This window comes from Cervus elaphus, chromosome 1 (genome assembly GCF_910594005.1).
Source record: "Cervus elaphus chromosome 1, mCerEla1.1, whole genome shotgun sequence".
Lineage (NCBI taxonomy): Eukaryota > Metazoa > Chordata > Mammalia > Artiodactyla > Cervidae > Cervus > Cervus elaphus.
This window is the reverse complement of record NC_057815.1, coordinates 66,240,104-66,267,991: the sequence shown is the minus strand read 5'-3', so window position 1 is coordinate 66,267,991 and position 27,888 is coordinate 66,240,104. Positions and strand designations below refer to the sequence as shown.

Sequence of the window (27,888 nt, the reverse complement as noted above, 5' to 3'; positions counted from 1 at the left end):
TTCCTTTTCTATTAGGTTCTATATTTTCAGTCTTTTGTTTTCAAATAAATCCGCTTGAGCCTAAAAAATTTCTTTCTACTTTAATTGCATTCTGTGATAGGTATGTAGGGCTTTTTAAAATCGCTTCTGCATTCCGCCCCCCCTCATTAACCCATGAATTATTTAGAAGTTTTTCCAGTTTCCATTTAATGGAGGGAGTATATAGTGGGTGACATTTTTCATTTCTAATTTTATCAGAGAGATTCTCCCCAGACAAATTTTTTTTTGAATCTTTTTCCAAGAATGTTTGAGTACACTGCCTTTAGTTTATAAAAGAGGTAAGCATTTAGTCTTTAAAATGTGCTAATATTTTATATAACAGTTCACAGTTTTCTAGTTTTTAATACATCCTCTGAGGTTGGTATTATCTTGCTCATTCTGCAGAGAGGAAAACAGACCCAGGAAGTTTATGTGATTTGCCTGAGGTCACAAACACACACATAGTGTTTTCCATGCTCTACTAATATCTATATTATCTCTTTAGCTTATATTGTTTTCATAGAAAATGAATTAAAAATGTATAAACTGATTTGGACACATAAAGAGATAAGCTTTTATTTTCCTCTACATTCACTCATATGGGTATCTTACTCCCCAGGGATGAGGAAGAAATAAGATGCTCTTGTGTTTAGAGTGAAAGTGGTAGTAATAAAAATTTAATAAGAATGATGCAACTAGGAGATGTGCCCTTTTATTCCTAGTACCAGAAGAGCTCACACCTAGAAGTTTTATGCCGTGTGCTTTTCTGTTAACAAAGAGCTTGTTCTGCTACTTTTGTTATCCTGCTAAAAGCAACCTTGTGATCTGATAATCCAGAAAGAAGTTTAAAAATTTTTTTTGATTTTTATTCTACACCATTACTAGCTTGTCTTTGGGGGAAGTTCATTTTTTCCCACATAGCTGAATTGTAACTGTACATGTATTTTGGGGGTAATCCATAGACACATTGTAATTTTATAATGCCCCCTATACCTTAAAGGGAGACAGCTGGCCTAAGAACTTCTGTTTAATTTTAATTATTTATGAAGGCTTGCTGTTCTTCTTAATATTTTATGAAATGCTTTGTGCATGTAACTGAAGCAGATATTGTCAGAGAGATTTTCTCTAGTATAGTCATTCTAAAGGTGGTTCTACTGGCTTTACAGTTTGTTTATGTATGCTTGCTTTCTGTCTCTATAAGGAAATTCCTACCAATTAATAATGTAACTCTTTTAACAATTGAAAAATAACAGGGTTATTCTATATTTCTTCATAAATTAAATTGTCTAGTATTGTCACTCTTATTACTGTAAAGATGTACTAAAAAAGTAAACTTAATAAAATAAAGGGGAAAATCCCATGATCATCTCAAAAACACAGGAAAAGCATATGACAAAATTCAGCACTCTTATGATAAAAACGCTCATCAAATTAGGAATAGAAGGGAACTTCCTGAACATGGTAAAAGGCATTTTTTAAAAACCTACAACACATATCATACTCAGTGTTGAAAGACTGAAAGCTTTCCCCATCTGGAAAAGATGATCAGACAAGGATGCCCACTTTTACCACTACTATTCACCATTGTGGTGAATGAGCTTCCCTTGTGGCTCAGCTGGTAAAGAATCTGCCTGCAATGTGAGAGATCTGGATTCAGTCCCTGTGTTGGGAAAATCCCCTGGAGAAGAGAAAGGCTACTCACTCCAGTATTCTGGCCTAGAGAATTCCATGGACTGTATAGTCCATGGGTCGCAAAGAGTTGGACACGACTAAGTGACTTTCACTCATTCACCATTGTACTGAACATCCTGATCTGAGCAATTAGGCAGGAAACAGAAATAGGAGGCAGCAAAATGGAAAGAAAAAAGTAAAAATATATATTTGCACATGACATGATTGTGTATAAAAAACCCTATAGGATCCACAAAAGTCCTGGAGCTAGTAAATAAACTCAGCAAAAGTTGCAAATACAAAATCAATACACAAAATCTATTATGTTTCTATACTTCATCAATGAATGAACTGAAGGAACATTATGAAACTAATTCCAGTTACAATAGTATTTGAAGAATAAATACCTAGAAATAATTTAACCAAAACCCGAAAGACTTGTACATGGAAAAACTATAAAACATTGCTGAAATTAAAGAAAGTGAAAGTGAAGTCACTCAGTTGTGTCCGACTGTTTGCGACCCCATGGACTGTAGCCTACCAGGCTCCTCAGTCCGTGGAATTTTCCAGGCAAGAGTACTGGAGTGGGTCGCCATTTCCTTCTCCAGGGGATCTTCCCAAACCAAGGATCGAACCCAGGTCTCCCGCACTATAGGCGGACGCTTTACCATCTGAGCCACCAGGGAAGACCCAAATAAATGGAAATAATAAATGTTTATGGATTAGAAGATTTCATATCTCTAATATTTCAGTATTCCCCAAAGCAATTTATAGATTCAGTGCAATTCCTATCAAAATTCCAATGGCATTTTTTGCAGAAATGGAACAGCCAGTCCTGAAATTCATGTGGAACTGCAAGGGATCCTGAAACCTTGAAAAAGAAAAACAAAATTGGAGGACTCACACATTCCAGTTTTAAAACTTACTACAAAGTTATGGTAATTAAGAGTGTGGTGCTAGCATAAGGCTAGACATGTAAGAATTGAGAGTCCAGAAATAAGCTCAAACATCTGTGGCCAGTTGATTTCAACAAGGTTGTCAAGGCCATTTGATAGAGAAAGAATAGTCTCTTCAACAAGAGGTGATAAAACAATAGGATAACCACATGCAAAAGAATAAAGTTAAACCCCTTCCTCACTCCATATATAAAAATTAACTCAAAATGGGCTGACAGCCTAAAACTGTAGAATTATAGAAGAAAATACAGAAGTAAATCTTTGTGACCTTGGGTTTGCCAGTGTATTCTTAGAGTTAACTTGAAAGCACAGCAGCAAAAGATGATAGATAACTGAGCTTCATCAAATTACAAGTTTTTGTGCATCAAAGAACATTGTGGAAAATGTGAAAAAGCCCATAGAATGGGAGAAATATTTATAAATCATGTGCCTGATAGGAATTTAATACTCAAAATATATAAATAACTTTTACAACTCAACACATAAAAGACAAATGATCCAATTTGAAAATGGGCAAAGGACTTGAATAGACATTTTTCCAAGGAAAATATGCACATGAAAAGATCCTAAGCACCATTAGTTATTGGAGAACTGTAAATGAAAACCACAGTGAAATACCACTTCCACCTAGTAGGATAGTTTTAATAATTAAAACAACACACATATAAAGCAAGTGTTGGCAGGGATGTGGTAAAATTAGAACTCTTGTACATTGTAGGAATGTAAAATGGTGTAGCCACTGTGGAAAACAGTTCGGTAATTCCTCAAAAAGTGAGACACGGAGTTACCATATGACAATTCCACTTTTTTGAAAACAAGTGTTTAAACAAAAAAATTGTACAGAAACGTTCACAGCAGTGTTATTCATAGTGAAGTCACTCAGTCGTGTCTGACTCTTTGAGACCCCGTGGACTATAGCCTACCAGGCTCCTCCATCCATGGGATTTTCCAGGCAAGAATACTGGAGTGGGTTGCCATTTCCTTCTCTAGGAGATAATAGCTAATAATTGTAAACACCCTAAATGTCAATCAACTGGTGATTAGATAAATAAAATAAAATTTCAATGGAATATTATTTGTTCATAAAAAGGAATGAACTACTGATATATCATACAACACATGTCCCACAGAATAAAAAAATACAAATAACTATTACCATATAAAAAAGAGGCTTTTTATATTACCATATAAAAAAAAGGCTTTTATGGGCTTAGTTGTATCCCCTAAAATTCATACATGGAAGCCCTAACCTCTGGTACCTCAGAATGTGACTGTTCTTGGATATCAGGCCTTTAAAGAGTTTAAGGTAAAATGAGGTCATACGGATGAGCTCTAATCCAATATGACTGATGTTCATAGAAGGTTAGAGTGCGAATAGGCACAATGGGAACTCCACATAAGACACCAGGAAAAGACGATCATCTGCAAGCCAAGGAAAGAGACCCTCAGAAGAAACCAGCCCTGCCAACACCTTGTTCTTGGGCTTCTGGCCTCCAGAACTGTGAGGAAACAGAATTACCTTGTTTAAGCCACCTCATCTATGATCCTTTGTTATGGAAGCGTTAGGAAACTAGTACAGATGCTTAAACTTACTATTAATCAAAGAACTGGAAATTAAAATCACTATGAGATTGTCTATTTTACACTTATGAGATTGACAAAAATCGACAGGAATGATTATTAATGTGAATATGGATTAACAGAAGCTTATATACTGCCCTGAGGGGTACAGATTGATAGATCCAATTTCAACACATTTGGCGTTATCTAGTCAATTTAAAGATGCATTTAGCTTATGACTCAGTAGTTCTACTTCTTAGAATATATCCTAGAGAAACTCTGGCCCCAGAGTGGGTACCAGAAGACTTTGAGATATTGTTCTTAGCAACTTCCTTTGTCAGATTAGAAAAAGCTAGAAATATCCTAACTGTCCACCAATAGTAAGATGAATAATGGAATACCAAATAGCAATAAAAATGAAAGATCTGCAAGCACATGCACTAATATGGATGAGATTCACAAATGTGATGTTGAGCAAAAGGCAAATTGCAAAACAAGGACCTACTGTATAGCACAGGGAACTGTACTCAGTGTAGTAACCTATAATGGAAAAGAATCTGAAAGAGAATGTGGGCGTGTGTATATATAGCTAAATCACTTTGCTTTAACACTTGGAACTAACACAACATTGTAAATTAACTATACTTCAATTTTTAGAAAAGCAACTTGCAAAGACTACACACACATTTATATAGCATTCAGAAATATCCAAGAAAACAGTATCATTTTGAGATATATCATATGTAATAAAACTGTTGAAAGAAAAAAAGAGGAGCACAGTAAAATTTAGTAGAGTGGTTATATCTAGAGGAGCATGCATTCACAGAGGGGCAGATAATCCCCCAAAGGAGTAAAAAGTGCTTCTGGATATTGAGGGATTGTTTGCCAAAAGAATCTTATATGTTACAATGGGCCACAGTACATAAACATGTAACATATACTTGTGATATTAAAATGTAATCAAAGAGGGCAACTAGGGGGAAAATGTCTTAAAAGGGTCCTTGGATTGGGAAATGGGAGAGATTCCCCAACTTAAAAAACATTAAAAAAATAAATAAATAGAAGGTTGAACACTCCTTAGGAAATAAGATGGGAATGTAATAAGAAGAGGATGTATGGATTCCTACGGCAGTGGTAATGTTTTGTTTAATCTCAACGGTGGATACAGAAGCGTTCTTTAACAGCTGTTTATTGAATACTACTTTAGACAGAAGTCATTGTGCTAGTTGCTGAAGGTTACATCAGTAACGAGACTGAAGGCCTGATCTCAGCTGTCACAAGGAGTGACTGAAGGAAGCAGAAAGGGAAAGATTACAAAGGGAATGAGGAAACTTTTGAAAGTTAGGGAAAAGTCCATTATCTTGATTGTGGTGACTTTTACAGATATATAGGAAAGTTAAAATTTATCAAAGTATACACTTTAAATATGTACAGGTTATTGTATGTATGTCAGTTATACTTCAGTAACACCTTTACAGAGAGAAAAATAGGGCATATGAAAATGCCAGAAAAAATGAAAATTTACTTTCACACAGAAGCTTACACACACAAATGTTCAGAGTAGCTTTTAGTTATAATAGTTGAAAACTGGAAACTCCTTAAATGACCTTCAGTGAGTGAAGGACCAAAATAAATGGTGGTGTTTCCATACTATGAAGTACTACTCAGCAATAAAAAGGAGTGAACGGTTAATACATGCAACAAATTGGATGAACTTCAAGGAAATTATGCCAAATGAAAATAGGCTTCCCTAGTGGTCCAGTGGTTAAGACTCCACACTTCCACTGCAAGGGGCACAGGTTTGATCCCTGGTTGAAGAACTAAGATCCCTCATATTACACCATGTGGCCAAAAGCAAAAGGTATATGGTGCATGATTCCATTATGTAACATTTGTGAAATAGTGTATTTATAGAAATAGAGAACAGATAAGCAGTTACCAGGAATTAGGGATGAGCAGAGTAGAGGGACGGGGCTTCCCAGGTAGCTCAGTGGTAAAGAATCCGCCTGCCAGTTCAGGAGATGTGAGTTCAATCCCTGGATTGGGAAGATCCCCTGGAGAAGGAAATGACAACCCACTCCAGTATTCTTGCCTGGGAAATCCCATAGACAGAGAAGCCTGGGAGGCTACAGTCCATGAGGTGGCAAAAAAGTCAGATACGACTTAGTTACTAAACAAAGTGGAGGGAAGTATTACGGAATAGCACAAGAGAGTCATGTGGCGGTGGTTCAGTTAAATATCTTGATTGGGATAGTGGTTGCATGAAGCTATACATGTGATAAGATTGTATAAATCTTTACACTCACATATCCCAAAATGAGTGCATATATTAATATAACTGGTGAAATCTAAATAAGCTTTATGCTTTGTACCAGTGTTGATTTCCTAATTTTTATATTTACTGTGTTTATGCAAGATGCTGACATTGGGAGGTGTACAGGATCTCTTTGCAACTTCCTTTCAAAATGAATTGTTTGAGAGAGAAGACCAATTACTAACTCAGTGCCTCTATTGTACAGGTCTTATTTTCCATGTACTTCTCCTACTCACTTAAAAAAAAAAAAACAAAACAGTGCTTCTTGGGAAAATAGCACTGATTCTAGATCTGGGACATAAAATATTTAAGGTAAACATTAAATAATTAGTCATAATGGAAAGCAAGGAGACTATCAAAAACTCCTAGGTCATCTCCAGGAACTCAAGATATGATCTTGCTAGCCAAAGATGGGATTATTTTAGCATTGATAATGATAGCAGTAGATTGAAATAATCAAATATTTTTAAATCCATGACTTTATAATAATTTATTAAAGCTATAATTGATCATTCTTTGGCAGTTACTAGGGAAACAAGCCAATTTGAAAACTAGATAATAAAGGGAAGAGGCAAGTGTTTATCCTGCCTTATACAAAATCAGTCTCAAGGTAACTATATAATTGTTTGAAAGTTTCTCTTATAGAAGTATTCTAGCTAATAAATGAAAAAGGAATGATGGAATTCCTTGATAAAGTGATAGAAAAATATAGAAAACTCTCTAGTTCTTGCAGCCCCTAATATGTCTAGGCATTTATCACCATAGATCTGTTCTATTAGTTTCCTAGGGTTACAATACAAATTACCATAAACAGGATGACTTAAAATGACTGACATTTATTCCCTCTCAGTTCTGGAAGCCAGAAGTCAGAAATGAAAGTATCAGCAAGGCTGCACTCCCGCCAAAGGCTTTAGAGGATAATCAGTTTTGTACCTCTTTTAGCTTCTGGTAGCTTCAGACTTTTGTTTGTTTGTGGTCACATCACTCCAATCTCTGCCTCTTGTCTTACTGACTCCTCTTCTGTCTGTGTTTACTTCTGTTTGTCTTTTATAATAACATCACTTATCATTACTTTCAGAGCCCAGCCACAGAATCAAGAATATTTGCTAATCTCAAAATCCTTAATAATTATATCTGCAAAGGGCAGTTTTCCAAATGAGGTAGCATTCACAAGTTCAGTGCTAAGGACAGGGATCTCTCTTTTGGAGAGCCACCATCCATTCAGCCCACTACAGCTGTTAGTAGCAAAAAGAGGCAAATCAGAGGCAAGCCTCACAGAAGTAAACACCACCTTGCCAAAAAGTAAAACAATAAACGTGAATGCAGTGAAACATCAGCTTACAGGACACACAAGAAATAGAACACTACAAGGATGGAGTGAACAAAATTCAGGCTATGGGAAACTACAGAACAAAAACTCAGTTTCTTCAACAGGTAAATTGCAAGTGAGGTGGGTGAGGGAGATGGAGGAAGAAACATATATGTGATTTTTTGGGGGGGCCGCACCACGTGCCATGTGAGATCTCAGTTCCCTGATCAGGGATCGAACCTGCAGCCTCTGCACTGGAAGCATGGATTCTTAACCACTGTACTGCCAGGGAAGTCCCAAGAAATCTATATATGAAAAGAAACCTAAGCAACATCATCCATATGCACTGTAGGAACCTTATTGTGATCTTAATGTGAAAAACTTTAAAAAATATGAACAAAAAATTAAACACTTAATGTTTTATAATGTTATTTGTACATTTTAATATACATTTTCTAAAGTTTGTCTTTTAGACATTACACTGAAATATTTATAGGTGACATAATATGTCTAGGACTTCCTTCAGTTTAATAGAAGGTGGAAGGGGTAGGTGGGTTTTAGATGAAACAAAAATTGGTGTGTTTTGGAAGTTGGTTGATAGTACATGGGGACACATTATATTGTTTTCTCTTTAAACTATTCCATAACAAAAAGTTAAAGTTTTTAAGAAGATTAATACTTTCCTCTTGAAAGAAAGAAAGGAAGGAAGTTGGGTTTGTTGTGCTTCAGGGGATAGGTTTAGCAACCAGACGGATGATCCTCTTAGCTTTTTCTGCGTGGTGACTAGTGAGGCTGTGTCTCAGGACTGTATCAGGAGCTTTCTCAGTCATTCTAGCTTCAAACTGGAATCCAGGAAAAGAGAAAACACATTTCCCTTTAAGAATACGTTTATTCAGCCAGCCTCCCCTGACCACGTGTCTTCAATCACTCCTCCCTCCACCCCACCCCTGCAGTCTGGACTAAGTAGCACTTACGCTCTCCTAGTGCCTTCTATGTATTTTGTTAGTGTATTTTAATTGTGTAATCTGTTTAATTGTCCAACTTTATAGATTATAAATTCCTTGAAGAGACTAACTTTGTTTATTCATATTTATTCCTCTGTGTATAACCCCTTCTCTACTGTGTTTAATATCAGGCCTGGTAAGCTCTCTCAGTAAATGGTTGTTGAAGGAAGGGGAGGGGAACAATAGAGAATTGGGATGTACTGGTAAGTAAAATGCAAAATATACCTCCAACTTTCTCTATCTCCTTAATGAATTTTTTTCCCAGGTCTACTAAAGTATAGCCAAAGACTGCTTTAAACTTTATTTCCTTCTTCTGCCCATCTTCTGGCAGAGGTCTAATGAGCTTTAGCAGATGAAAGACAAGTCAAGGGTAAGCAGTGTAGCAAACTAGAAACTGGATTTCTGTACTATCAAATGTTGCTGGTTTCCACTCTTTCCCAGGGAATATAACAGTGAATTCTTTTTAGACGGCTCTCTTTTGGCTATTTGTTTTGCTAGTTTCTGTGTGTCAAAATTTCTCTTCTCTCTAAAGTCCTTTCTAGTCTGTTCTTCTTGGTATGCTTTAAGATGGTAATTGGAATATAACTTCCTCAGAAAGGTGGTGCGGAGAAGGCAATGGCACCCCACTCCAGTACTCTTGCCTAGAAAATCCCATGGACGGAGGAGCCTGGTAGGCTGCAGTCCATGGAGTCACTGAGTCGCACATGACTGAGCGACTTCACTTTCACTTTTCACTTTACTGCATTGGAGAAGAAAATGGCAACCCACTCCAGTGTTCTTGCCTGGAGAATCCCAGGGACAGCGGAGCCTGGTGGGCTACCGTCTATGGGGTCACACAGAGTCGGACACGACTGAAGTGACTTAGCAGCAGCAGCAGAAAGGTGGTGAGAAGTACTAGAAAAATACTATTTTGTGCTGTGTACAAGGTTATCTGGCAGTTTCCTAGTAGATGGCAGTCTCCATAAAGCAAACTTTAAGAGGCCTACAGAACTTTAGAACTGGTTTAGAAAAAACTGATGTGCTTCCCTGTTTGCATCTACCCTATCCCCATTCAAAAGAATAACGTCTTGTGTAATAGCCATCTTTCTGCAGTCTTAAATAGTACATATCATCTAGTCCCCAAATCTGGGCTAGTTTCTAACCTAGTACTTTCCATATTTAGATTCTTGAGAAAATGGGGCACAAGGATAACAACTATTATCCAAAATGAAGGGCTTCCCAGGTAGCTGGGACTCCACGCTTCCATTGCAGGGGGCCCAGTTTCGATCCCTGGTCAGGGAACTGGATCTCACATGCTCAACTAAGACCTGATACAGCCAAATAAATAAGTAAAAATTTTAAAAATAAATGAAATGAAAAAAATTGTAATTATCATTTCTTTTTGACTACATAGTACTGGATGATTTCTTGTTTTTGAAAAACTACAGAAAAAAACCTAAACTTTTAAAATGCAATTATTGAACATTTTAACCTTATTAAAGACTTAAAGATATTTTATTTTCTCTTTAGGTGGTACGAGACTATAATCTTCAGCTGTTTCTACAAGAGAATGCTGTATTTCACAAACCCCAGCCCTTCCAGTTCCAGCCTTGTGACAGTGATACTGTAAGGGAATTCCAGATTTTCATTTTATTTATTTTTAAGCTATGTTTGTGTTTCAATAACTGTTCTCTTTGGAATAGACAAAGAAGACTGAGTATGTCTCAATTTTATAGCAAAACTGTAAGGATGCCGAGAAACTGACATTCCTTTCTAAAAGACGACTAACATACCCAACATCTTTATGCTAACAACTTTCTACTTAATAGGGTTAAATTATAGAACAAGTTACTGGAAATCTGAAAACTGAACTGAGGGAAGAAGAAAAAATTCAGTAATTTTTTTTCAATTCAGATGTAAATTTATACTTTCTATTTATGAAATTCTTCACATGTATACCCTTCCAAAGAAATCAGTGGTTTTTAACCAGAATAGAATTAATAAATAGAATAATGAATATGTGTATACAAATACTTTGCTGGGTTTATTAAAAAATTATAGGCCCTTTATAATTCCTTTCAGATTTCTTAGACTGTGGAAGTATTAACACAAATTGGCAATGTATAAAAAGGAAGTGTTAATCATATACTGTTATCCTTGAGTTTGCTCTATGAAAATTAATAGCCATTTTTGAATTTAAAAAAAACAGAATACTAATTTAATAACATTTTTTAAAAGGTATTTTACTTCTATAAGGTGAGAAAGCACATATCTAGCACATTCTCTCAATGTAGGTAAGCCAGGAGGGAAGTCAAGTTATATTGGTCAAGTCTGTGGTAAACTTAGAATCAAGACCAGGGGAGTTTATGATACCAGAGTTTAATGGTATCAATTTAATAGAAACCTTTACTGGAGGTATCTTCATTACTTTTCCTACTAAATTTAAATAGCCCTGTTAGTGGCTATATAAAGAAATGTAGGAAATCAAGATTTCCCTCTAGATTATTAACCCTTGCCCTTAGTAGTGCCTTTTTTTAATCTATCAGCTTTTGCTTAATGACTGGGAGACATTGTCCTGAGGATACAGGGTATGGACAAGTATGCAAAGCTTGACTTAAAATTGTGACCCATTTGAGATTATTTTATCTTTGCCCAGTTTCCTCAGGAAAATGAGGCTGATAGGGACTCGCATCTCACTCATCTGAAGCCCCATGACAACCCTAAATCCTTCTTTGTTTCTAAACGCTGTGCTAAATGTTCTTAGCTCTGTGTCCCTGTTTGCCTTACAATTCTAACTCTATGCTGTTTTCTGTCCTTGTGCAATCTGTACTGGGCAGAGTTTAAAAGCTGCCCAGCTGGTGGATATTGAGTTCTCCCCTGTCAGTGCTCTGAGAATGACCATAGCTGAGGTATTTGGGGGTATGGGTCAGGGGTGGGAGGGATGGGGTATGTGGGTTTGCATGTTAAAAGAAGGGTGGGGCCTGGTATTGGGATGAAAGTTATAAATATATGTGTAAGGGGCTACTGAATGCATAAGCTGGGGCTTTTCCTTTTCCCTTATAAATTAGGGATTTCTTTTCCTATTTATAGTGAAAAGATTGAGCTTCTCATTTGTCATCTTGTCTGAAGCACCTTAGTTTTCCTCAATAGGAGTGCTGGAAAGAACCTTAGAACTAATCTTGCATTTATTAAAGAGGAAACTGAAGCCTAAAAAGGAAAAGAGAGTTATCCAGAGTCATACAGTGAATTAATGACACATTAACATCCTAATTGCAGTTTAATGTTCTTTCTAAATGCTACTGTGTTTTCAGGGAAGAAATGTTCAGCACTTGGGGAGCAATTAATCTTTTCATAATGGAAAACGATAAATGCTCACACATTTATAAAAATCATCCCAGATTGTCAACTGTTGAAAGTTTTATAATAATCATCTTGAAAACATTTTTACCTGTAAAATTTGTTATATATACTTTTTGTTTTGTTGTAGATTAAGTATTCATATTGCCCACAAAAAATAAAATCCCTGAAAAAAAAAAAATAAATAAATAAATAAATAAAATCCCAAGTAATTGTTTTTACCCAGTATGGACTAGTACTGTTCTTTTCTATGAGAACGGAACCATTGTTTACTTGCTTTCCTAGTTTCCTCTTGGAGCTGGAAGCACTAAGCCTGTCACAGAGTGGAGAGCACCAGTCAGTGCCCCGTTAACTCACTTCTCCTGCTGGCTAAATGCAGGGCATGTAGGAAGGACTTATTGCCACTATCTTCTGTTGTATTTCTGAAACTGCTATTGTTCCTGTCCTCTTCTGGAGCACATTTCAATTCAACAGACATTGAGTTCCTGCTGTATCTATCTGAGCGCCAATCACTCAGACAGATGCTGAGGATAGCTGCTACATGTGAAGAGCCCAAACACAAGAGGCTCACTGACATGTACACAAATAAGTAAAATATAATCAGGCAAGTGCTGTACCTGACAGAATGCTCTTGGTGTCCGTAGATGAGTACAGTTAATGCATCCTGATGTGGTGTAATTTTTTTTTATAAATTTATAGAGACATTTATATATCATATAACTCACCCATTTCAAGTGTATTATTCACTGATTTTTAGTAAATTTACCAAGTTGTACAACCAGCATCACAAATAAGTTTTAGAACATTTTTATGATCCCTGTAGGATCCCTTATGTCCATTTACTGTTAATCCATATTCCCATCCCCTGTACAGGCAACCTCTAATCTGTTTTCTTTCTTGAAAGGTTTACCTTCTCTAGACATTTCATATAAATGGAACTATATAATACGTGGTCTTTTATGTCTTGCTTCTTTCACTTAGCAAGTTTTGAGGTTCATCTTTGTCTTAGAATGTATCAGCAATTTGTTCCTTTTTATTGCTGAATAGTATTCCACTCTATGAATATACTACATTTTGTTTATCTGTTCATCAGTGATAGAAATTTAGGTTGTTACCCACTTTTGGCTATCATCAATAATGCTAATATTAACATTTGTGTACAAGTTAATGTATGAATATGTTTTCATTACTCTTGAGTTGCTGAATCGTAAGGTAACTTTATGTTTAACTTTTTAAGAAATTGCCAAACTTTTCCAAAGTGGCTACCAATTTGTCTTTCTGCCTACCATTGTATGTGTGTTTTGTTTCTCCCATATCTTCACTGCTGTTTGTTATCGTCTGTCTCTTTGCTTGTAGTCATCCTAGAGGATGTAAAATAGAATCTCATTGCAGTTTGATATACGTTAACCTAATAACTGATATTGAATATCTTCTTATGACTTATTAGTGATTCATATATTTACTTTGATAAAATGTCTGTTCAGATCTTTAGTCTCTTTTATCAGATTGTTTGTCTTCTTAATATGAATTAGATCTTGAAAGTGAATTGAAATTTACTCTGCAGGATTGAAAAACAACATGCTTGGAAGTGAAAATAACAATTGAAAATAATAAAAATAATAAGTGACATTCACTGAAGGTTTATTTCATGTTAGACATTTTTCTAATTGAATTCCTTGTATTAACTCATTTAATCCTCTCAACAATCCTATATTTTAGGTGCTGTTTTTAATCTTCATAGTTGAGGAAACTATGGTTAAGAAATTTGCTCAAGATCACTCAGCTAATTAGTAGTAGAGCCAGAAAAGCTTGAAAATGCATTACTGTATTTGAAATAGCAAGTAGGTTTGGTATGGTGAAGGAGTTGAACAACACTGTAAATGTAGGTTGCAACCAGATTTTGTGTTTGAGTTTTACATATCGTAGCATATGGAGAACTATGGAATCTTTTCAAGTACGACAGCCATGTGGTAATTGCAAACAAGTTCCCTCTGCAGGACAGTTGTTCCTTTATTTTATTTTGGATTTTATAATTTATATTAGGAACTTTTAATTCCTTATGGATTTAACACATTCATTTTTATTTACTCAGTAGATATTTATTGCATATAATTTGTATATGCCCTTGCCTTATATAGAGAAGAGTAGTCAATAAATATTTGATCTAGATTTAAAATACAATAAATTTAGGAAAGCCATAGGACTTTTAAAGTCATCATCATGATTAAATATAACTTATTTTCTTCTGAAAAATTTTTAATATAACCCATTTCAGATTCCAGTATTTTCCCCACAAAAGTCAAAAATGTACAGATGAAAACAGTCACAGTATTAACCACTGGGATTTAATTAAGGGTTGAAAGTATTGCACTTCTTGGTTTTTGTTTTCTTTTTGGCTTAATCTTTTTTTATCTGCTAGTACATCAAAATTCCTTTTCATTTTATTTTAATATATGATTATTTTAAATCATATTTTAGAGTGATATACCAAAGGGAACTGGCCAAGATTATTTTCTAAAGTCACAATGATCTATTCTATACAGCCATAGAGTTAAATTAGGAATCTTAGTTTAACCTTGAGATGATTATAAGTGACAGTGATCAGTGACAAGTTCCACCTAGTGTAGTAATTTAGTAGCTGGCTCATAGTTAATACTGAAAGATTTATATGTCTCTGTTTCCATATAGAATTGCTGATTTCCAAGGTATCCCTTCTTTGTATCTCCTGGTATCAGATGATACCTGAAAGGCAAAAATCTTTCCAGAAATAGTGAAGTTCATCTTTCTTCACTGAAATGAAAGTTTTTAGTATAAGATTGTTCTAAGAAGGATTTGAAATGTACCCTAAAGTTCCTGCCTTCCCCCTCCACAAAAGAAGGATAAATATAAATTCTGTGAGAGAGATTTTACAAGTGTATTTATTCAGGCTCTCTATGTTTGAAGTCATTCAGCTGTCACATGGGTAATAACTTTGTGTTAGAGATTCATGCAGGTATTGTACAATGAGAAATCATGAGCTTTGGAGTCAGAGCCTAACTGTGCTATGTGCTGGCTGTATTTATTTTTATTTACATATTATATATATTTAACCTCTCTGATTCAGCTTCCTTATATGAAATGACTGTACTTTATTGAGTTTAAAAATTAAACTTGACTCAATGCCTGACACATAGTAGATAGAAAATAAATGTTGACAGCCTGTTTTCTCCTATCCTCAAGACAAGCATGTTTCTTTCTTTCTTTTTTTTTTTTTTTTAGGTTGTGCCACAAATTACTATGGGAAATACTTAAATATCAAATATAGAAGACATTACCAAGATTATGAAATATGATAACACTTTGTAGTGTTATCATGGCCTCCAGTTTTCAGCTCCCTTACTGAGTTGATCACTGGAAGTTCCTTGGGATTTTCTCTCCTGTTTTATTCTACAAAGGATAACTCACCAACCTCTCAGCAGTTTTTAAGGCTAAAAGGCAATATGTCTGGAATAAAGAGTAGCCAGTAGCTAATAGTTACTACCCATTCTTAGTCCTCTCATAAGTACATGATTTACTTTGCTCAGCACCTCTCTGCCCTACATACATCTCAGTGTGTCTCCCTTCCATGATCAGAATGAGTGTTGCGTACTTAGGGAGCATTTCCTCACATCCTGTGACAAAGGACAAGGTCAGCCTGGGAAATAATACAAGAAACATGCATGTCCACAAAACTTAGACAAGTATGATCTATACAAGCAGTGATCTATACAAGTTCAGTGGTAAAGAATCTGCCTGCAATGCAGGAGATATGGGTTCAATCCCTGGATGGGGAAGCAACCTGGAGTAGGAAGTGGCAAATCTCTGCAGTATTCTTGCCTGATAAATCCCATGGACAAAGGAGCCTGTCAGGCTACAGTCCATGGGGTCACAAAGAGTCAGACATGGCTGAAACTGCACACACAGCACACATAGAAGCAGGAAAACCTTAAGGGAACATCTCTCTCACACTTCCTGGTGGGGATGAGAAGACCCTTTCCTCTTTACCGTCTCTGAACTGAAAATAATAAGATCTTCACAGAAATGATGAAAAAAAGAGAAGAGCTGACAATTAATTTCCAATATATGATCTTTTCCTGTTATTTAAAATGCTACTTCTGACATTTAATTCTGCCTTCTGTAGATTAACAGTTATATTAAATAAGACAGCCACTTTCTGTAATTAGAATTTTGCATATTAAAGTTTCACTTAAGTGGGGCATTTTTTGCATCTATTTAAAAATAAGTATTTAGCCAAAATGTCCTTGTCAGGACTTCCCTGGTGGTCCATTGGCTAAGATTTAGTGCTCCCAATGCAAGGGACCTGGGTTCGATCCCTAGTCAGGGAACTAGATCCACCATGCCACATCTAAGAGAGCCCATGTGCCACAACTAGGACCCAGCACAGCCAAATAAATAAATATATTTTAAATGCCCTTGTCTATAAAAACATCTGTATGTGATCAATATATCATGTAGAACATTTACCTGAAAATTCTCACTGTTACAAGTGGCTCTTTCTGTTGATGGGAATCTTATATTAGATTTAGCATTGACTCATCAGAATGAACGCATTGTGATAGAGAATTTATGGAAAATACTCCTGATGGATAGATAGATACCATCCTCCTGTACATATACTGGCAATAATATCCAAATTTAAAGATTCTGATTATAGACATGAGTGTCCCTTTCTAGAATCAGCAGTATCTACAGTCAGGTGTTCAGAGAGGACTGTCCTAAGTTTTTCAGCCTTAGGACAGAAAAGAAATTCAGAAAGGGAATTCCTTGGCAAACCAGTGGTTAGGACTCCTGCTTTTACTGCCGAGGGCCTACATTCAATCCCTGGTCAGGGAATTAAGATCCCACAAGCCACAGGAACAGCCATCTCCCCCCAAAAATTTTTTTTGTAGTATAGTTCTTTAAAGTTATTTAATAAATATTAATTTTGAAAAGACTTTAATATTACTTTCTAAAAAGATGGGTGATTTTTTTCTTTGATTGGTGATTTTTAAAAGCAACATTGTTAGGCTCTGAAAGCCTTCCTAAACTCTTGAAACAGTTTGACTTTTTTTTTCTAAAAACAACATTAAATCAAAAAATATCTTCTTCTTTTTTTTGGCTACACTGTGCAGCTTATAGGATCTTCATTTCCATCCTGAAATGGAACTTGTATTCCTACAGTGGAAGTGCAAAGTCCTAGCCACTGGACCACCAGGGAAGTCCCACACTTTTTAATATTCTTGACATATTAGTTTAAGCTAAAAGATGTCTTAGCATTCATTAAAAACTTAGCCAAAATTTCATCGAAAAGAAATTTGTATTTTAGCAATGTCTTTTTCAGTATTACTCTCTCTGTGTTATCAATGTTAGTGTTAGATAAATAGAATGGTCGTATAAGTATGGACTTCCCTTGTAGCTTAGCTGGCAAAGAATCTGCCTGCAGTGCGGGAGAACTGGGTTAGATTCCTGGGTTGGGAAGATCCTCTGGAAAAGGGAAAGACTACCCACTCCACTATTCTGGCCTCAGTCGCAAAGAGTCATACAGGATTGAGTGACTTTCTCTCTCTCTCTCTCTCTGGTCATATAAAGATAGCAGGAATCTCAAGAGGTCTCAACACAAGCTCTGAATCTAGCTCTTATAGGCTAAATGGCTTTAGAGAGACCCATGTCTTTTTTGAGCCTAGATTTCCACATCTATAAATTGAGAATAGTCTCTATTAGTATTCTTTTGAGCTCTAGATGTATGTAAAACAGCAAAGAGCTTAAATATTCAGTAAATGATACCCTTTTAAAAATTAAAATAGCTGTATAGTTTCCTAATTATAAAAAATCATTAAAAATTTTTTCACCTAAACCCTCACTATTCAGAGGTAACCACGGGTAACATTTTGGCCAATATCCTTCTGAACATTTCTATGCAGATATATACTTACCTACATATGGACACACAACTTTATATAAGTAGATTTTTTTTATAAGTAGATTATTAGTAGACGAATTTAAGCTATTTTTTTCTCATTCAGTAGTACATCATGGATATTTAATATCTGCATCATCTATACCCCCTAACCATCTTAGAAATTTGACATCCTGCACCTTCCATGGTTTCTCTTTATGGTTTTCATCTCCAGTACGTCCTAAAATTATGTCATGAATTTAAAATTCCAAATAAATTATACTTTAATAATCTTTACAGAGGCCCTTCTGCTCTCAAGACTATCCTCTCAGATAATGCTAAGAAGAAATTTGGAGCAGAGAGCAGTAGCAATAGAATAGCATAATTTCTGGGTCTCTTATGTAGAGAAACACACTGTTCCCTCTGATTACAGCCAATACGTGAGCCTGTTTGTTCTCTTAATTGCAGCACTGGTAAGGATCTGGGATTTCATCTCATCTAGAGATGTCTTGATTTTCAGTTGAGAAAGCTACGGCCCAGAGACGAAGTTAAGTACATTAGCCAGAATGACATAGCCAGGCCTCTTTGAGAAGTGAATGCACTTCATATTCAATGGCTATTTTTTAAAGAACAAATAAATTTCATAAAATAAAATGTATAAAGATTCCTTAAGTTGGGGATTCAAAAATAAAAAATTCCTTCCTTAGCCACCCATTTTGAATGGATTTTGTAGTGAGAATTTAAACATGAAAAAAGAGATCTTTTATTTTACAAGAGCAGAGGGATCTCAGTCCTAGAGTGAGCTTTGAGAATCTGGATTAAAATGCATGGCACTAATTTACTATTAGTCCTCCTTCTCCTCTGTTCATCCTGTTCTTCTCCATACAAAATACTTTCCTTTATCTGTTAGAAACTGATTACAATTCATTGTGTTATTCTCATCACTTCTGAAGGCACCATACTAGCAATCTGGTGGCCTGGCCCTAACTTTAGGTTATATTTGTTAACCAGCCTTTACTGAGGGCATTCTGCGTACTATTAGGCATGGTGCTACATGCCAGGAATGCATCCTTTAGGGCGTCAGATTGCCTGAAGACAAACAGGAAGAAACATACATGCAGCAGTCACAGTATAATGTTACGTTAGCCTGACAGCAGCCACATGGTAGATGTCTTACAAATGAATAAATTAATATAATGGAGATATGTCTAAACTGAAGGAATCCCTGAGTCTGTCTGGGAATATCAGGGAAGATTTCACAGAGAACGTGGACTTGAACTGAGATTTGAAAAATAACTGGGAATTTGCCTGTGGACCAAAAAATATAGGGTAGTTATTCCAACCAGAAAGAAGAGTACTCAAAAGCATAGGCTTGTGTTTGGATTGACATTTATTTTCCAGGAAAAAATCTGCTTCTGAAATGTTTTATTAAAGCTTGTATGATTTCTGAAATCTGATGTTTCTAAAAATTTCAAGAATCATGGGTAGTTGACCTGAGTTATCAAATAACCCAAACTGACAGACTAATAAACTACCTAACCTACATTTAAAAGTCAATAGGAAATTCCTTTTATAGCATTTCTCTTGAGTTTATAATTTGAACTATTTTTATGCTATTATGCAGAGAATTGTTATGTTATAATATATGCCTCTTTAAAAATAATCAAGTTAAATAAGTGAACTTTTCCAGAGCTAATCTGCTGTGTTGTTTGGTATTTAATTTTTAGTCTCACATTGTGCTTTAGGAAAATAACAATGTCTTTTAAATTATTTCTGAATAGCTGTGTGTGTTACTATTCTTTTATATATTTTAACACATTTTTAAGTAGTAGAGGAAAAGTATGAACTAAAGATTAAATTAGCCACCATTTTAAAAAGAAGCAGTCACTAACAGTTCCTTTGCTAGAATCAACCACTACTGATACCACCATCTTAAAAAGGTAGTGATCTTTACTTGATTCTAATTTATATTGACCTTTATTTGTGGGGGTGGCATTAGATCATTTCTCTATGTATTGTTTAGTACCCTGGCCTGTGTTTTCCTTATAAGGAATTCTTTTTTGTCTAGAACTGTATTGTAGGTAGCCATGTTTTTCCATGACTTGATTTTAGAATTCATGAACGCGATCAACCTACTTGAATTTTTGTTACGTGTCATTCCTTGCCCAGAACATCCCAAAATCACATCTCCCAGTCAGTGGTATTTGTGATCTGTCCTGATCATTGGCACTCCATTCTGAGTAATAGTAAACCCATAGAGAATGAAAAAAAAAAAGTCCTATCTTTGTTTCTCCAGCTTTCAAGCACAGATAATACTCAGTAAAAAGGTACAAATTCTGTGTGTGCAAGTTGGCCATGCAGCCAACACACATTTTAGACCTGTTTACCAGTTCCTACAATGTGCCTCAGTAATAAAAATTAAAGTTCTCTGTCAGTTGCCTCCTCTCTCATCTACTCTATGCTCTACAAGTTCATTCTTTTTGGATCTTCAACCTTGTTTTTGATTCACTATTTGGGCTATCAAGAACCTGGGAATTATTTGGACTTTTTCATTAGCAATAATGCTAATTTTTTTTGTTTCACGTAATTTTCTGTTGGGTCTTTAGCAGTTACCATCTATTGGATACTTACACATATGCTATAAGAGAATGTTTAAAATATGACCTCACTTTGTCCTAAATAATCCCTTTGAGATAGATGGCATTTTCACCAATTTCAGCTATAACTAAAGCACAGATTAACCAACAACCCAAAAGATCATAAAGCTAATAAATAGCATAGAGAAGATTAAAACTGGATCTATCTGACTCAAAAATCTATACCTGAGCTCTTCAGAGTATGCCTTTATACCATACCTCCTATAGATTACATTTTCATTCTGCATTCAGGGTTTAACATTTTAAACCTTGGCTTCTGAGTACAGAGATGAATTTAAATGCCTAGATCCTTTTGCAAACCAAATATAATTCCCTAATAGCCCAAAGAATGAATCAGTATAAAATGTAAATGTAAAGTTGGTTAGATTTGGATATGTTTCAATTCATTTATCATTATATAATCTAGCTTTAACTGAAATGTCTGCATAGAGAAAAAGTTTTTCAACCTTGCCTACAGTCCTCCCCAAAAGTATTAAATTTTTAATCCAGTTTTAATAAAAATTGTTTTTTATGAATTCTTCATTATTTAGAAGAAGTTAAAAACAGTTTAGTGGTTAAGAGCTCTAATTCTGGAATCAGAAGTTGTAACATTTACTATCTGGTAGACACTGGAAATTTTATTTAACATCTGTGAGCCTCAGTTTCCTTTTCTATAAACTGACCATGTGACCCATCTCATAAAATTGTTATAAAAGTTACATGAAGCACTTGCCACAGTACCTTGCATAATAGGGGTTAACTATTAACTCTTGTTTAGTTAGATTTTGCAGTTTTTTCTTTGTGATCATTTGCTCTAGCATCCCTATCTTTGAGATGACAAGTAAAGCCCAAAAGAAGGACAAAAGCTAGCTTGAGGTTTGGTGGTAAGTTGGTAATGGACCTGTAACTAAATCCCAGTATTTTTGAGGATGGTTATGTTGAGTTGCTGTCATTGTATGCTTTTATTTTTTTTCTTTTCACTTCTATCCAATGATTCTTTCTTTAATCCCATTGAAATTATTAAATTGTTTCCATTTTGTCTATGCAACTATTTTAGTGTCATAGTAAGTTGGCATGAATACTTTTTCTTTTTTGCTTAGCTTAGTTTTCTTCATACCCAAAATGGATCAAACTACAATATTAGAGATGAAGCTTTAATGTTCAGAAATGGAAGACAAAAATCTGGTCATTTATGGTTTTTATACCATCCTCTTTGTCTTCTGCTAATCTCCTATGACATGAGACATCGCTTTCCACAGTAGTGGAGCATGCCTCATATTTTGAGTGCTGATTAAGTGAAGGCCCTCTGGTCTACCTACAAAATGGTAGTGATTTCAACAAGGATAACAGTACTTTTCCCTCTGTTCTCTCTTGTGTTGTAGAGCCGACAGTTAGAATCAGAAACAGGGACCACAGAAGAGCACAGTTTAAACAAAGAGGCTCGGAAATGGGCCACACGTGTGGCACGGGAGCACAAAACTATTGTTCACCAACAACGGGTAAGTGCAATAGAGAATCGTAGGTTACATCTAACTTATGTACGTTACATCTAACTGAAGTCAAACATCAAACCATTTTAAGGAGTTGAATTTTATTGTGTGAACAATATCCAATAGATGTTTTCCCTATAACTCAACACTCAGCAATGTTTTCCAGTATCTACTAAATACCTGTACAGTATATCCCTATAGCTTATTAATTTTATGCATGTTTATGCCTCTTAATCCCCTGCCCCTATTTTTTCCCTACCACATTCTCTCTTTCCACTGGTAACCACTAGTTTGTTCCAAATTCTGTGAATCTGTTTCTTTTTTGTTATTTTCACTAGTTTGTTTTATATTTTAGATTTCACATATAAGTGATAACATATAGTATTTGTCTTTCTCTGACTTTGAAAAAAAATTTTTTATTAAATTTATTTGTAATTTCAGTGAAATGTCAGTGAAACTTTAAAAATGTTTTCAAAGGAACTTCAAAATCTGATCCTAAAATGTGTCTGATATCTGCCTGCCCAGCAGGAGAAATAGATTCGATTCCTGACTTGGGAAGATCCCCTGGAGGAGGGCCTGGCAACCCACTCCAGGATTCTCGCCTAGGAAATCCCATGGACAGAGGAGCCTCGCGGTCTAGAGCCACGGGGTCTCAGAAGAATTTGACACAACTGAATGACTAAATAGCAAAATGGCAATAGCCAGTAACAATAGTAATGAGACATTTGTAGTTCAGCACATACTGAAAGATGCAGTAATGACTATAGTAATTAAAGCTGTAGCATCATACAGGAGTTAACAAGTGTATCAAAGAAAATGATCTGTGTATGTATGGACCTTTAGATACTGATTCAAAAAAACACTATAAAAAATCATTTTTAGACAAGCAGGGAATTTTAATGATGAATAGCATATTAAGGCTACCAAGGCATTATTGTGACCAAGGGATTATTGTGAAGTCTGATAATGGTATTATGGTTGTATTTTTTTTTAAGTTTTTAGAGATTTTTACTAAAACATGTAGGAATGAAATGACAAGATGTCTAGAATTTGCTTTAAAATGCTTTCTATTAGCACAGAAAAATAAAGAATAGGTAAAACAAATGTGGAGGAGTTCCATTAACTAGTGAATCTTGGAGATCAATATTTAAGAATTTATCATACTAGTCTATTTTTGTATTTTAGTGTATTTAAAATACACTAGTCTATTGAGTGTATTTAAATATTTCATAATAAAGCTTGTTAATGGCATTTCAAATCTTTGAGGAAAGGATTTATTCAGGAAATGGCATTATAACAATTACCTGTGTATTTGGAAAAATATATAAAGTTAGATTTCTCCCTTCTGCCATATACAAGGTAAATTTAAAAAAAACTAAAGGCCTAAGTGCTAGACACAAGACTACTGAAAACTAAAAAAAATATATATATATTTTTGACATATTACAAATGGTTTCTTAAGTAAGACACAAAGCCCAGAACCTATACAGTAAGATGATTGATGAATGTGACTACATAAAAGCTAAAATTTTCTGTAAAACAACAGGTCTTCTGAAAGTTAAGAGAAAGGCAATAGAATGGGAGGAAATATTTATGACATGAATAACAGAAAAAGGACTCGTATCTAGAAGGAAATATATTTAAATAATAATAAAAAGAAAGGAAATTAGAAAAATGAATAGAGGATATGAAATGATGCTCTATTACAGAGAAACAAAAATTGAAACAATGAGATAATCTTTTTAAAATTTCAAAGATTGAGGGTATACAGCGTTGGTGAAATGTAGAGAGATGTGCTCTTACACACTACTAGAAAAATAGGTACAGCCTCTTGTGGGCAATTTGGCAATGTCTATAAAAATGTACAATTTCTACCTTTATGTTTTTGCCTTAGATAAATATTCTCATGTGTTCAAAGAATCACTGACTAGGTGGTTGTTGTTGTTGTTTAGTTGCAAAGTCTTGTCCGACTCTTACGTGACCTCATGCACAGTAGCCTGCCAGTCTCTTTTGTCCATGAGATTTTTCAGGCAAGAGTACTGGTGTAGGTTGCCATTTCCTTCTCCAGGGAATCTTCTGACCCAGGGATCAAACCCGCATCTCCTGTGTTATAGGCAGATTCTTTACCACTGAGCCACCTGGGAAGCCCAGGTAGTTGGTACAGTACTATTTATAATATTGAGAAATTTGAAAACTCAAATGGTAGTAAAGTAAGAGTAAATAAAGTATGATACAATTGAATTATTGAATCAGTGGATTAGAGAATGATGTCAGTCTATTTGTACAAACACACAAAGGTTTCTTAGGCACATTTGATAGATCTCATTATTTTTTAAAACTGGGCGAAGTATATAGGAAATATATAATAAATGGTTTGATAAAATAAAAGTAAATTGATGGGACAGTGGTTATCTTGAAGTAGGGAACACTTGGTAATGTATGAAGCTGCAATAGACTTTTTGCCATTTTATATTAGTTGTTGTTTGGAAGCAGTGCTTTATATTCATGTAATTTTTAAGTTAAAGGTGTGCATATCAAAAAATGCAATTCAGATAAGACTTACAGACTTAGCCAATGTCAGTTTCTTGGATTTTATATTATACGGTAGTTAGACAGGTTTTTACCATTAGGGGACCTGGGTGAAGAGACTCTGTCCTACTTTTGAAACTTCTTATAAGTCTGTAATTATTTCGGAGCTTTTTAAAAATTTTTCAAATAAATAAATGAAAACAAAGGTTAAAAAGGGAATCATGGAAACTTGTCACTGAAGTCTTTAAAATTATCTAGACATTCTAGTCATTTAATAAAAAAGAAAAATAGAAAACAATTATCATTTTCCTATTTTCTTTAATAGGTTCTAGATGATCTGGAGTGCCATGGAGTTTCAGTATCAGAACAAAACCGAACAGAGTTGGAACAGAAAATAGATGAAGCTAAAGAAAATATTCGTAAAGCAGAGGTGAGGTGGGAGCTGGTTATGGTGTTTTGCCCAGCTCTAGCAGTGTCACAGCTGCGATGTGGACCTTTAGAATCCAGTCTCTGTACACTGACTAATTTGAAGGGTGATTCACCATCTGTGTCCAAAGTATTATCTTTAAGTGTCTGTATCATACAAGGTAGCACACATAACAAAAAGACACGAAACCCCCTATGAAGGGTTTACAATCATGAAACATTAAATAGCAAAAGAGTTAGGCCACAATAAAGATTAATAGTACAGAAACTGATCCACGTAAATTCAGTGCCAAGAGTTGATTAAGCAGACAAGGCAAAAAAAAAAAAGGTAAAGCACTGAATTTTAATCTTTTGGGGAGTCATGGAATCCTTTGAGGATTATATGACAGTATAAAACCCTCTCTACCACAGAAAAATACACATTTTATGTGTAGTGTTCAAAAGTTCATGTACCATACACTAATATTCTGTGACCTAGAGAGGGAAAAGTTGAGATGGAAAGAAAAGTTATTTGCAAAGGAGGAAGATATAGGATATAGTTTGCAGTTGGATTTGATTAGGATAGATTTTTGTAAGAAAATGTTGTACAAAGTAAGGAAAGTCATCATGGCTAAGACCAGTTCGTGGAGGACCCCTGCTCATTTGTATTTAGTTGCATATCCAATGCATCATAGTAAAGGGATATGGAAGTAGACATTTAAAAAAAAGACTGAGAGTGTCCAGCTGTCAGTGAGAATACGTTCTTATTAGAAAGGCTGAAAGAATGCCCGAGATAGTTAAGACTCTAAAGCATAAGGGCCAAGGAGTGGTCTACACATAAGGAAACCAAAGGGCACAGGGGTTGCTGTGGGAGAAGCTATTAGGGCAGGTAATACAAAGAGGTAAAACTTAAGATGGGCATTGACAGATGAAAAAGGGATAGCACAGTTTTGTGCCCTGCAACCTCAAGAAGCAGAGCTAGAACTAAAAGAAGAAGGTAGGAAGAAGGCAGATTTGAGCTTGCTACTGGGAAATACTTTCTAACAGTCAGATATGCCCAGTGGCAGAATAAGTTACCCAGGGATCTAGTGCAGCACTAGATCTTATACACTGTAAGTGTATAAGAAGATTCTGTACAAGCACTTCTTGCATTGGATTGAGCATTAATCTAAACTAGTGATTTTCAAACACCCTCTCAGATCTCTAGAAGATTTGAGGAAGTGTTTCAGTGATTGAGGTGGGGCAAGGAGTGGGGGTTGGTAGTGAGCGGAAAGGCAGCATCAGCAAAGACAGGGAATATGAGTGTGTTTGTGACACCGCCCGTGGACATGATCTGAGCCAGACAAGGCTTGCTGTCTACCTGGCCTGGAGAAGCCCCAGTAACCCCAGCTCGCCTTTATTCCTAGCACATGACCTACAACCTCCATAGTAAAGAGAGCAGTGAACAATAAATAGCCCTTTTCCTCACTGAATTCAAGGTCATGGCTAAACAGCTGCCCTAGGGTGCTGGCCAAGTACATTGGCAGCCTCTTGGCTAGTCTGAGAAACATGGGCTTGTGTAGAAGAGCTTTTCTTGTTTGATGTTTCTCCAAACTCTGGGTGAAGTCCATTTCAGAGTCTTGACAGGACAAGTCTCAGAAGTTTTCTGAAGGGCGTGTTCTCTCTTGTATTTTCCATTTCCAGACTTTATCCATAGTGTCACCGTCTGGTACCTACCTCCACCATGCCCCTCCAGTAATAGCAGTAGTAGGTATCAGTCACACAAAGTCTGCACTTAGGCTGAATGACCTGTTATTTCCATGAATGTGCTAAACTGCCCTGTGTTTGTAAAGCCTAAAATATGAAGTGAGATTCACACAACAGAATGTCTCATCTCTCCTAATACTAGTATGTAAGTCTGCATTCTCAAAGATAATTTTTTTACCAGAAATATGGAATATGCTAAAAACCACAATGCCAGAATCATTATCTGTTTTTATAACCCAACTAAAATTAGATGGCAAATGTGAGGGTAGTAGTAGGGGATTATGTGCAGTATTGTCATGATGAGATTTTCATATAGGCTAGACCATGAGAGCCTTCAGAGGAATTGACAGTAATATTTTCAATAGATTTCCTTTTTCTTTCTTCTGCCTATATATCATTTGCATTGGATTTTCTCGTTCCATTCAACAGTTACTTACTTTATTATAAATACTGACACAGAAGGGAGAAGAAACTAGTTAAAAATCCATTATATCCTTTATGTTTGGTGTTTAACTCCTACAACATGAATCCTACCCTCCCTTGTTGGTTAATCTGCTTTATCTAATCTTTTCTATATTGTGTTTCCATTTAGTGTTGCTAATTAGAATAGTACTCAGTGATAGATGGTACTCAGTGATAGATTCAAAAATTCAAAAATTTTTTTCCAGTCATAAGAAATTGAAAATGTAAATGGCCTGTGCTTTTCTAAAGAATAAGAATAGATTATCATTTCCAAAGAACAGTATAATAGAGGTTGTGTAGTGATTAAATAATTATTGGCTGGTTAATTTCAGGATGGACTCTTTGATTAGTTTAACAAACACTTAATGAGTGTCTGCTGTGTGCCAGATTCTGATGAATATACTAGACATAAACTGATGAACAAAATTATTGTTACATTGTTATGATCTCTATGACTACTAGCTGTGCTACTCTTTGTAGCCCCTAGTTTAAGAATTGAAATGAGGCAATAGCTGCTCAAATTAAAATTTTAAAGTTT

The 27,888-nt window shown here is 35.4% G+C and overlaps 1 protein-coding gene across 3 annotated transcripts in view; it reads left to right on the top strand.

Annotated features, from left to right (window-relative positions):
• The window catches only part of FCHSD2 (FCH and double SH3 domains 2), a 260,252-nt gene that overhangs the window by 193,546 nt on the left and 38,818 nt on the right, over nucleotides 1-27,888 (top strand). For all 3 annotated transcript variants that reach the window (XM_043906604.1, XM_043906595.1, XM_043906612.1), the window contains exons 10-12: nucleotides 10,342-10,437; nucleotides 22,101-22,217; nucleotides 25,063-25,167. In XM_043906604.1, the coding sequence (XP_043762539.1) occupies nucleotides 10,342-10,437; nucleotides 22,101-22,217; nucleotides 25,063-25,167 (318 nt within the window). The remainder of the gene's footprint in view (nucleotides 1-10,341; nucleotides 10,438-22,100; nucleotides 22,218-25,062; nucleotides 25,168-27,888) is intronic.